The sequence below is a fragment of the Limulus polyphemus genome, unplaced genomic scaffold (assembly GCF_000517525.1).
Source record: "Limulus polyphemus unplaced genomic scaffold, Limulus_polyphemus-2.1.2 Scaffold5105, whole genome shotgun sequence".
NCBI classification, from domain to species: Eukaryota; Metazoa; Arthropoda; class Merostomata; order Xiphosura; family Limulidae; genus Limulus; species Limulus polyphemus.
In genome coordinates this window covers 28,917-41,108 of record NW_013670715.1, presented here as the reverse complement: position 1 = coordinate 41,108, position 12,192 = coordinate 28,917, and the positions used below count along the sequence as shown (strand labels likewise).

The window sequence follows — 12,192 nt, the reverse complement described above, 5'->3', positions numbered from 1 at the left end:
TGAGGCGGCACAAATGAGAATATATATCGTACTGTTTGAATTAGTGTAAAATGTAAAATTTTACATAGAGATAAAACAAACTGTGAGATTAGCAAATATTGTTTTCATTAAACAGAGAAATATGTCCAACAAACTTACGCATCCGTATGAAACCTTAAGTAGACAGTATTTTCTAGATTTTAAATCATACTTGATTTAATCAGCTTGAGGTGTATTTCATACGTCAGTACGGTGTATTTCATACGTAAGTACGATTGTTTCTGTATATCAACGCCGGATATAAAAATAGAGAAAATATTTACTCTTAAGATGCACCTTCTTCCAGTCATCATCACCGTTCCAAAGTATCAAAAATACCTTTATAGCGACTGTACCTTACTGAGCTCTTCTATGTACCTAGTACGTGTAAGCTCTTTGACCTCTTTCCAGAAAATACAACCACTTTTCAATGTTTTAAGCCTCAGGAGCGAGTCAACAGAATTAGACTGAAGGTCAAATAATCTCCGTTAAGCCTAATTTAGTTCAGGGAGCATCTCAACATTCGTGGCTTCGATCTGCGCTACACACAATTTCATTCATGCAACAGCTTAATAATAATTGCTTTTTATCATTTTTCTTGGAATAAACGTTAATTATAGACATTTTTAAATAAAACAAACAACTGCTCATTATCTTTGTGTTATACTCGTCACGCGAGTCTGGTTGAATATGTCGTATCTTATTTCACAAGATCAAGCAACTGAAATAACGCTGACCTTGAGTCAGCATAGTTCTCGGGGTACTGTGTTTCGAAGTGCCCCCTCTTTCATGACGGGAACAGCCTTGACCGATGAGAACCGGGAAAGTCCTGAAAGTTTTGTTCTTAAAATGATCAGCTTCTTTCCTTACACAGAGCATAGCCACGCGTTCTTTTTCTATTTTATCCTGATTTATATTTTCTATTCTGTATCATCACGAAAGAGGGCTCTTACCAGTGTTCTCTCATCTTCTGAGCACCTAAACGTAGTTACTGTTTCAGAATGTGCATAGTAAGATTCCACCAAATGTCAAAACTCTCTGGAATAAAGAAAATATCGAGAATTTCGTTTATAGCCTCTAAAGGATGTATTGTTAAACTTTCTTTGATGTTGATATTATTTGATTTGACAATAGGCTATCAAACAGCAAATGAAGTCAACAATGTTTCACCTTACGAACAAGATAACGCATACGAACATCATACGTCCGCGTATGAATTGTTGAGAGGTCCTAAACCAGTCTTGATTGTTCGGCGTGGTTATCCTTTCTACATTGCCGTTCTGTTTAAGCGGGCTTTTAATCCCCAACAGGACTTTGTAAAGCTGGAAATGATGTTTGGTGAGTTTATACATATAATTTAGTTTAATTAAAACAGATATAATCCGCAAACAAAGGGGAAGCAAAAGATTAACCCTTAAATAACTTACACTGACGTATAACAATACAAAAAATATGAATCTTATTAAAATATGAAAACTACTTATTAATAATAATAAAATCGCTTGAGGTCACATATATAGATCCACCCTAGTGGTTAAGGGTTAAATTGCTGAAACGTTTTATTAATATATATATCCTCTACGAAGTAGCATAACCTGATTTGCTTTCTTCTAGCGTCTATTTTTTCAAAAATTTCATGATGTTCATTCTACTCAATACGCTGAATTGTCGATAAAAAACTGTGCATGTTTAGGCTTATTTAACAATGAAAGGTTTAGTATCCGTATGACAAGTATCCCTGAACTACATATAATCGCTTCTCTCACAGAAATGTAAAATAATTATTTTTATTCAGTTCTACTCTGTGTGTGTACAAACTCACAACTTGAACTTATAACGAGATGTCAGTTCTAAGTGTAATTGGGAATGAATGTACATATATGTATATTTAGTCATTTTTATTTGTAAAAAGAGTCCGTATATACATGGAATAATATTTTGTCTAATAAAGTGACTAACTTCCAGGTATAACATGTATATTTTTCGGTGTATTTAAACTTATGACATACTTTACAAGTTTGTAGTCAATTATGATAAAAATAAAAATACGGATTTTGAAATAATTTATGTCCACTTATAAATACGTGTTACATACACACACACATATATATAAGATAAACCATTATTATTAACTATTGATCATAGGTAAACGATCTTTCTGGACATGAAAGTTTTTTTTAATTAAAAACTAACTGATTATATGAGCTGTATATGTATTTCCAAGGGGAAAAAACAGACTAAGAAATAAAGACTAGCTGATTTGTCCCATGATTCTTCTGGGAATGACCAAATCATATGTGAATGAATGAAAACATTAAATAAGACATTTTACATTGGTAGTACGATTAAACATGGACGTATTTACAAATTTACAAAATTTTCAGTGCACCTGTCTTCATGATTTTTCTATATATATATATATTTATATTTTTTACGAGATATTACCTTTTTAAATAAGCGTTTTTGTAATGAGTAACGTAAGACAACAATTTGACCTCATATTGAGGTCGTTTAAGGAAACTTATTGTCTCGTGACAAATGGGTAATTCCTTTTCGTATAATTTGTAATTTTTTTCATCCAGCATGATGCATGTTTTAGAATGTAAGTTTAATAAACGATTATATTTGTTGTCAGAAATGAAAAAATCACGTTTGAAATTCATCATTTCATGATAACTCATCATTAATTAATTTATAAATTAATTAAAATAAATTTTGAGTTTATAACCAGTATTTTCCTTCTTGTTGCCAAAATCTAAGTACATCGAGAATAACTATCTCTTGAAAACTTTCTAAATGTCTGATATTTTATATGATTTATGATAATTAAGAAAGCAAACTTTAAAGTATCAGTGTAATTCCCAAGACTGCTCCTCCCCACCACCACCTAGATCAGCGATTAAACTGAGGGCTTATCCTGCTAAAAATCAGGATTCAGACACTAGCGGTGAGCACAACATAAACAACCCATGTTTAGCTTTGCGTTCATCAACAAACAAACAGTTTAGCTAATGAAGTCATACCTCAATCATTGCCATGAGCCAGAAATTAATACAATAATAACTTATACTATAACAATGAACACTCGGATATTTTTGTTGTTGTTGTTTTATAAAGCCCATGATAAGACCTTATTTATTACAGTGTTTTGTTTGATATGTTTGTTTGTGTAATTTAATATTAACTGAACAAGTGTTGCTACAAATCTATGTCATACGTTTTTTATTCTATCACATCTAATTCCCTTGACCGCAATATTTCATATTAAACTAGTTAAGATTTACTTTTGTTCTATTAGGATCTCAACCTAATCGTAAGGAAGGATCTCTCATTGTGTTGCCCGTCACTGTCAAAAACAAGTTTACTAAGGGCAACGATCACTGGGATGTTCGACTGCACGAGCATAATGGCGCTGTGGTCACTCTTCAAATTCGGATTCCTGCCAATGCGGCAGTTGGAATTTGGAAGATGAAAATTACGTCAACGTTAATTATATCCGGGAAGCCAGTCTCGTTGCCAAACACCTACGAATGCAAGGAAGATATCTATATCCTGTTTAATCCTTGGTCTATTGGTGAGATAATATTTAAAACTACAGAGATGGAAATAATAATAATAAAATAATGATTTAAAACAGTTAGTTATAACATAAGTTTATCTAAACTATATCATTAGTTTATATCACTCAAATGGCTCTTGTTTCACTCCTTTTTAAATGAATAATTCATGCTGATAATTGATATGAATATTAATTAATGTGGATATATGCCTCATACTAGTTAACAAGATAAAGAAAAAATAGGAAATTTAAAAATCTGCAATTAGGGGTCGTAAAAAAGTAAAGAAACAAGGCTGAAGATACTGTAGACATTATTTACCCTAACTACAAACCCCTATTTTGGCTCCACGTTGTTACCTAGAATTACATTTGGTGAAGTCAAACTAGAGATTTGTAGTTTGAGTAAATAATGTCTACAGTATCTTCAGCTTTGTTTCCCTACTTTTTACAGTCCCTAATTACAAGTTTTTAAATTTCCAATTTTTTATTTATCTTGTTTGTTGGCTTTGTTATGCTAAAATATGGGCAAAGGATAACTTGATAGGGTAGCTAACTTTATACATTGTAATGACAATAAACATAGCTAATAACTAGCTGATACGGTTCATGATGATTTACTGTAGCTATTGACTACTTAATTGCATTAGTTCGAGATGTAAAATGTTAAGCTGCAGCAAGATTGTCATGGAAATTTGTTTGAGAATATAGTGAACATTTATAGTTTCTGTGTAACTAAATTCTCTATATATAATGCACAGCAATGGGCAAATATATGACTACACTAAGACACAACCCCATTAAGAAAAATCAGCCTCTTCGATTGTATAGTGTACACAGCATTGAGTATCTATGTATTACCGTCATATAATGTTCTTCTGTTATTGACTGGTAATTCCTGTTTCACTCTGTACTTAAGTTTTATAAAGGAACACCATTTATTTGTAAGAAAGCTAGCTTCAGGGGGTGGTGATATATTCGTTTACACTAGAATTATGATGTTTATTAACTTATGTAAAATATAGAAGAAACAAGTCGACTATTCAATGCACCTACGACCTCCGCAGTATCTTATTTTGTATTATACAAATTTTTGGGTGCAATATACCAAACCGTTTTTGTTATAGACTGGCAAGAGAATAATAAGAAGAAGAAGAAGCAAAATTACAAACGGGCCATTTTGAGCGAATTTGCTTTTTATTGTAGTCTAACATGCATGATTTTGTTGTACATTTTTATGTGTGTGCAGCCTTAACAGTCAATAGTAAAGGTTTTAGAGTGTTGTTTAACTGAATCTTTACTGTTTAAAATGCTTTTTGCCCGAACATTCTATTAGAGTTTTGTGTAAACCCTTGCGATCCTAATTATGAACCATTATAGTGGTTCATGATAACGCGAGTTTGAACAGGTTGTAAACTTCAGAGGGTTGAGTATGTTATATTAAAACGATTGTGAACAGGCAAACTAGGAAGTCACATGACAACCACATCCGATATAAAGTCGTGGTGGAACAGAATGTATCAGAACTACATTTTGAAAGTGCTTGGCATTTTGTAGGTAATGTGATACCACTGAAACTGATCACAAAATATCCATACACTCAGGTCATAAAGATGTGTTTAGATAGAGGATTTAGAATTTTCAAGACTGTGATATATCTTATACTTAAATTCATTTTAAAACAATGTTATATGGATCAACTTGGGCCACAAACCGTGCCCCAGCCATGGTATGAAAAGTACAGTGTCTTCTAAAGAGTGAGAATCCATGAACACAAGTGTCAGAAACAAAATCCGCCCGCACGCTCCAGGCAACAGTATCCAACAAATCTCTGGGGGACATTATCATATGGAAAAATATAATCACATAATTGTTGTAATAATAATAATGATGATGATGACAATAATAACGTTTCAAGATGTTGTTATTTAAAAATAAATAATGTCACTTATTTCAATATTTTCCAAACAGGTTCTCCCTACTGTGGGTTTTGGAACACAACTATTTTTTCAATGTAGTAACATAAAACAATAAGAAATAAAGGGCACTCAGTAGAACACATATCTCCGCCACGCAGCGTTGATCATACTCGGCCCTAAAAAATACTAAAATGTGAACGGACACGGACAATTTTTCACAGGACAATGAGTATTAATATTCTACATATGTCCACCAAGATTCATCAAAATCCGATCATTTTTGACTGAGCTATAGAGCAAAAATAGTGTGAAAAATCGGTCTCCATGTTAACAGATAGAGATTTCTTTGACTGTGACCTTGGCCCATCCAAACCTAATCATTCCTAAGTTGGACCGTAGTCCAAGCGTAGACCAACTTTCATCCAAATTCACTCTGCCGTTTTCGCGAAATCTTGCTGACAAACTCACAAACAAACAAACATACACACACACAGGGGTGGAACAATAATCTCCGTCACCGTCTGTGGAGGAGGTAATTAAGGTTCTAATGAGTTCGTTACCTCTTCGCTTTCTAAAACTAAAACTAAAACAAGTCACCTGCCTTTAATCTACTTCAAATGCCTGTGATGCATTTAATTTATTTTAGGTTAGTTGACATAATTACGACTTACTTTCTTTAAACTTTAATAAGGGTATTTTTTTTTCTTTTTCTATTTTCACTAACTAAGTAAGATCAATGTTTTGAAATTTTTTTAATTAGTAACATTTAATATTTTGTTTAAAAACATGTTCGTTCAGATTTACTGGAATCGACTCCGCCGTTTCTATTTAATTTTTTTTAAAGATGTGGTGACTTATGGGTTTAAAATAATGAAATTTCTGCTGGAAAGCGTGCATTGTTTGTACATTTATGGTGCATCAAAGCGCACTTTGTATGCTCATTAAAGCATTAGGACACCCTAAAAGATGGCCGTAGGCTACAGTAGTGCGCTACACTTCACATAGGGTTCGATTTGGTACAAAAACCTTGGAAACCATCACGGAACAAGTCAGAAACAATATGCACACACACAAAGATATTGTGGAATATATATATATATATGTTTAAGATGTTTTGGACATGAGGAGATAGATACATATAACGTCAACCCACTGCTGAAGATGCAAGGGACCTGTCCCACCCTTCCCCCACGATCGGCGCCTATGCTTCCTATATATACATCAGCATCAGTTGTTGCTTTACTTCCTGTATTTTCATGTTACTGACTCTATAGTTTGTCTATTTGTTATTAAACATAAAGATACACAAAGAGCTATCTGTGCTGTGCCAACAGCGGGTATCAAAATTCAATTTATAGTGTTATAAGCCCTCGCTTATCGCTGAGCCACCGAGCTACGACTTTATAGCTAAATGTGTCCGAAACCACTTATATGAGGCGTGGCTTGTGGTTGATGTACTCGGACTGTGAATCCGATGATTCTTGGTTCACCGCCCGTTGTCTCAGAAAATACTCTCGCACTTTAGAGCATTGGATGCGCTATAGAAGTGACAATCAAACCCCATTATTTGCTTCGACAAGACCAACCAAAGAGTTGGTGGTGAGTGCTTTGACTAGCTGCCATTACTTTTCTCTATTAGTTCAAAATTATGGACGGCTATGCGCAGATAACCGTTTGTGTAGCTTTGCGTAAAAATTCTGAAACAAACAAATACAAGCGTTTATCTGGGGTTTTAAACTAAATCGTTTTTTGTTTGTTATGCTCTCTTTTGTTGGGAAAATTATACGGCCATTTCCTTACACCTTTGTCGAGCTATTTTTTGTAACTTAGTGGCTAGTTTTCGTGTGTTTACAGTTCTTAACTTCTTACGTATATTCGATTAGTTTTTGTTGATGGACTACTGCAAAAACATGAACCAATTGTAACTAATCTATGTTTCATGTATTCGTGTTGGAATCTTTGGAGCAAATATATGTTTTTGTGGTTATTATTTTTTTTTTTTTAGTTTTAAATATTGTATTGGTTAATTTGTTTGTTTGTAATTAAGCTCAAAACTACAAATGGGCTATCTGTGCTCTGCCCACCACGGGTATTGAAACTCGGATTCTATCGTTGTAAGTCCGCAGACATGCCGCTGTGTCACTGGGGGGGGGGGCGCATTGGTTAATACTTTAAAACCCTATCATTATGTATCATTGTTATGTTTTACACTCAAGCAAATTATTTTATCTTAATATGTGGATTTAAGACTGAACTAAATATATAAGATGGAAAAACCTCGTGAGATATGTTTGGAATTACCGCTAAAAATATCCTTTAGTATTCTGACTAGACATCTCCATTCTTATGACATTTGATCATTTTCGTAAAGACATCACGTAACTGCTATGGTAAATGTTATAACTCATATTTTAAGAAACTATTAAAAAAATAAGAATGATTGATTGAACTATTTTTCAATATGATTAAATGCTTAAGTATTTGGGAAACGTTTGTAACATTTTCATTAACAAATGATAGCTTTGTTAACCATCAATCAAACATTAAACGCGAGAAACTAATAATATTCATTTCTATATTTTTTATTCGTTGATCATAAAAATATAACGATGTAAGCATGCCATGTTCCCCTATCTTCTGTGGTAACACAGAATTATCCCAACTTGTTGACTATTTAGTTTCTGCGCTGTCATGGTGGCAACATGTGGTTTAAGGTGCCTAACATTATCTTGTTTTAGCCACTTCAGCCCTTTGTTCGATTATGTTTTCTGCCCGCAAGCATATTTCAGTACTGTATCTTCAGCCTGGTTTGAACTAGTTAAAACAGGAAAATCCCTTGCTGGTCGAACTATGACGACAAATAAAACTGATAGTTGGTCAATGTTTTCAGAAAACTGAGGTCACAAGGTGGCGCTGTCCAGTGGAAAGCAAGGTGATGTTCGAAATACAATTTTGGTTTGTTTTGAATTTCGCGCAAAGCTACACTAGGGCTATCTGCACTAGCTGTCCCTAATTTAGCAGTGTAAGACTAGAGTGAAGGTAGCTAGTCATCACCACCCACCGCCAACTATTGGGCTACTCTTTTGTCAACGAATAGTGGGAATGACCGTCACATTATAACGCCCCAACAGCTGAAAGGGCGAGCATGTTTGATGGGTCGGGGATTCGAACTCGCGACCCTCAGATTGTAAGTCAAGCGCCATAACCACCTGGCCATGCTGGGCCATTCTAAATACGGGTACTTAAGAGACCGAAAGCTGGCGAGTTGTTTACTGATCCAGTAGAGGCGATCGTCTACTTGTCTACGCAGGTACACACATATTATTTTGTATGTTGTACCAAAATAAAGGTTGTTTTCACTGTCATTTAAATGTGCCCAATCTGTTTATTTCTCATTCAACTTAAAATTCAGTTGAGTTGTCAACTACAGAACATTTCCCTCATTTCTTGATTGAATCTGCTGTTTTTTTGCGAGTTTGCTTGTCTGATACTTGTCGGGAAATCAGTTTCAACTGACAATACTATAAGCACAAGGAACATACTTCAACCATCATATATAAATCCATATATATAGGTGAGTATATCCGAGAAAGTGAAAGAATATTTTATAATATACCAACCACACCATATCTACCATATCCAGTGCCGACGAGACTTTTTGCTCAATACTGGGGTTAATCTGGTCGACTGCGAAACGACAATCATCGTGCAGTGGTCTAGACATTGTTAATATCATCGTTTTCATGAACAGCAACTATTATGGCGTGAACTAGATTAAGTAAGAGAAATATTAGTTTTATTAATTTTGTTTAAGTCATTTACAAATCAGATCTTTAAGTAGAGGATAAATAGCTCAATATTATTTATTTATTTTATTTCTAACATGTGTCTTTGTGCGTGCATTTGTTCAATAACTTTTGGTATAGATACTTAACAATAAAGATTAGGTTGCCGGGGGTTTAAAGTATACCACTTTCTAAACGTATTTAGCTGTTTTATTGCCATTAGATGATTCTGTATATATGGCTGACGACCAGTGGAGAAAAGAGTATGTTTTGAACGATGTAGGAAAAATATTTATTGGATCATATAATCAACCAATGGGCCGGCGCTGGATTTTGGGTCAGGTATAACTATTTAAACATACTCTTTATAATTTTGTTTTATAAAGCTAATAATACTTGATATAATTTAATGTGACAAAAACCTGACATATAATTATTTCTGGGGTGTTATAGTCTTCATACACATTTTTCTGAAGCGATATATGTTATTTTCATGTTTTATTTATAGATAAGATACGATTCAATCATAAAACGTTAGAATTTAAACGTGCTTGAGAATCTCAGTATAAAATTATAAGCTATCGTGAAAAAAAAAAGTGATGTTATAAAAATGTCATGTTAAAAAGATATCGTAAATTTCCTAAAGCGAAAACTAAAATTAAGTTTTCAAAATACTTTAGATTCAAATATGAAAATCAGCAGGACATTGTAATAATGTAGAAAATATTATATCGTATATTAAGCATATTTATATTCTATTAAAATTAAAATCATGTGACTTTTACACATATTCTGGAATTAAGATTTGTTTGTTTTAAAGCAAAGCCACATTGGGTTATTTGCTATGTCCACCGCGTGAATCGAACCCTGGATTTTAGCGTTGTAACTCTGTTAGGTTACCCTTGTTTCACCAGGGAATTGGGAGAAGGAAAAAAAACAACTTAGAACTAATTTTGTTTTAAGTGAGCAATCTCGAAGTAATCCAAGTTTACTGATGTACTCAAAAGGAAAATATTGAAAACTTTATATTTTTCACAAATGTATTAAGTGTAACAGTATTCTTTGTTTTTGTTTTTTAAGTTTTACATGCATGTGTTATTAAAACACTGATTCTTGCTATCGTTTAAAAATATTGTGTTCATAGCTACATATCCAAACGGGTTTGACCTAATTTTCTAGTTACTCGAAGAAAACCCATGTAAATATATATTTATGATGGTAAAATTATTTAACGCCTTATATTTCCAGTTTACAGAGGCAGTTCTGCCAGCGGCAATGTTTATATTGGAACGATCTCGTTTAGATTTTACTGATCGATCTGATCCAGTAAAAATAGCGCGAGCTCTTTCAGCCTTGGTAAGAGTTTTTTTTCTTTTCACCGCTAATTTTCTGTGTTATTTCATTTTGATAACAATTTTTAATTCCGTTTACTGACTTAACTTTTCTGTCTCTTTTTGTGAACAGTTACATGTTATATGATATAAGTTTTTTGAATTTAAGTCAGAAGATACACATTTTACGAACTTGAATTCTCCTTTACAATTCATTTATTTTACAAATGTCCATGAAAGAAAACTGTTTGTTTAATATGTGTAATGCATTTTCCGGAATTTTTCTTCACCGTAAAATGAGAACCAGGATATTTTATTATAATTGTTATGCATATGATTCTTAATTAAAATGAATGTATAAAGTCTTCTGCCTGGAACTGACGATGCTGATATAGTGAAAAAAATCAATATTCTTTTTGTATATAATACAAAAGTTGAATTATAAACAAATTCAGTGTATTATAACATAAACCATTCCAAAAGAATGAAAGTTTACTTGATTAACTTTATTTATGCACAAAATTAATATTATCGTTTATTTCGTAATAAATAAATATTGGAATATACTACAAGTTTCATTTAACCATCCTCGAAATAAACAAAAACCTTTGTTATTACTTCGCAATCTAATCGTGTACCTGCTTAATGATGAGTTTGGTTAAAGTAAGTCGTAAAGTTCTCTTTTGTTTTAAGATAAACGACGTTGACGATAAAGGTGTGGTAGAAGGTAAATGGGAAGAGCCTTACGATGATGGCACCGCTCCCTGGATGTGGACTGGGAGTTCCGCCATATTGGAACAATACTTAAAGACCAAAGGTGTTCCTGTGAAATACGGCCAGTGCTGGGTATATGCTGGCGTATGCAACACTGGTACGTATTCAACTTTTAATAACGAATATTTTAAAATAAATCTTAATTCACAGTAACTGAGCTAAATTACTGAAGCAAAAACATCGAAGATACGTTATCGGTTTGAAAAACTGTTCATTCGTTAATCTAGGTACTTAACCAGAACTTCCAATACGATTAGTAACACAATAGAATTATATACATAATCATTTGATAAATGGGGTGTTTTTTATACTGTATTTAACTTATAATAATAATAATATACTCTTGTTCCGTTTCAAAAACTTAACATTTTATGGTTATTTAATCATTTTATTCTTAGATAATCTTTAATGGGAATTAGTTTATACTAGATATGTATCTTTTTGTTTTTGGGTTATATTACTCATCATTTTTAACGTCTTGTCCCTAAATTCATCAGTCAATTATCCTCGGACTCTTTTTTTTTAAAGTAGACAATCCTCTAAAAAATTTGAAAATAACTCGATTACAATTCACAAAATATTGCTTTACTCATTATATTCGATGACGAGGAACCCACTTTGAGAGTAATAATGGTTTGAGACGGCTTGAATGGGTAATGAAGAAAAACCTTAATACAAGTTTAATATAACAGTGAATGTTCAACCTGATGATGACAAAACCTTAGTCGAAACGTTGTACATTTGCTGTTATGTTAAACTTATATTAAGGTTTTTCTTCATTACCCATTCAAGTCGTCTCCAACCATTAT

The 12,192-nt window shown here is 33.0% G+C and overlaps 1 protein-coding gene across 1 annotated transcript in view; it reads left to right on the top strand.

Annotated features, from left to right (window-relative positions):
- Window positions 1–943: 943 nt before the first annotated feature.
- LOC106472134 (hemocyte protein-glutamine gamma-glutamyltransferase-like) overlaps window positions 944–12,192 on the top strand; it is a 33,575-nt gene continuing 22,326 nt past the window's right edge. Inside the window, exons 1-5 of the mRNA XM_013932759.2 lie at window positions 944–1,356; window positions 3,317–3,592; window positions 9,502–9,620; window positions 10,527–10,634; window positions 11,303–11,480. Coding sequence (XP_013788213.2) covers window positions 1,020–1,356; window positions 3,317–3,592; window positions 9,502–9,620; window positions 10,527–10,634; window positions 11,303–11,480 — 1,018 coding nt within the window. The 5' untranslated portion in view covers window positions 944–1,019. The remainder of the gene's footprint in view (window positions 1,357–3,316; window positions 3,593–9,501; window positions 9,621–10,526; window positions 10,635–11,302; window positions 11,481–12,192) is intronic.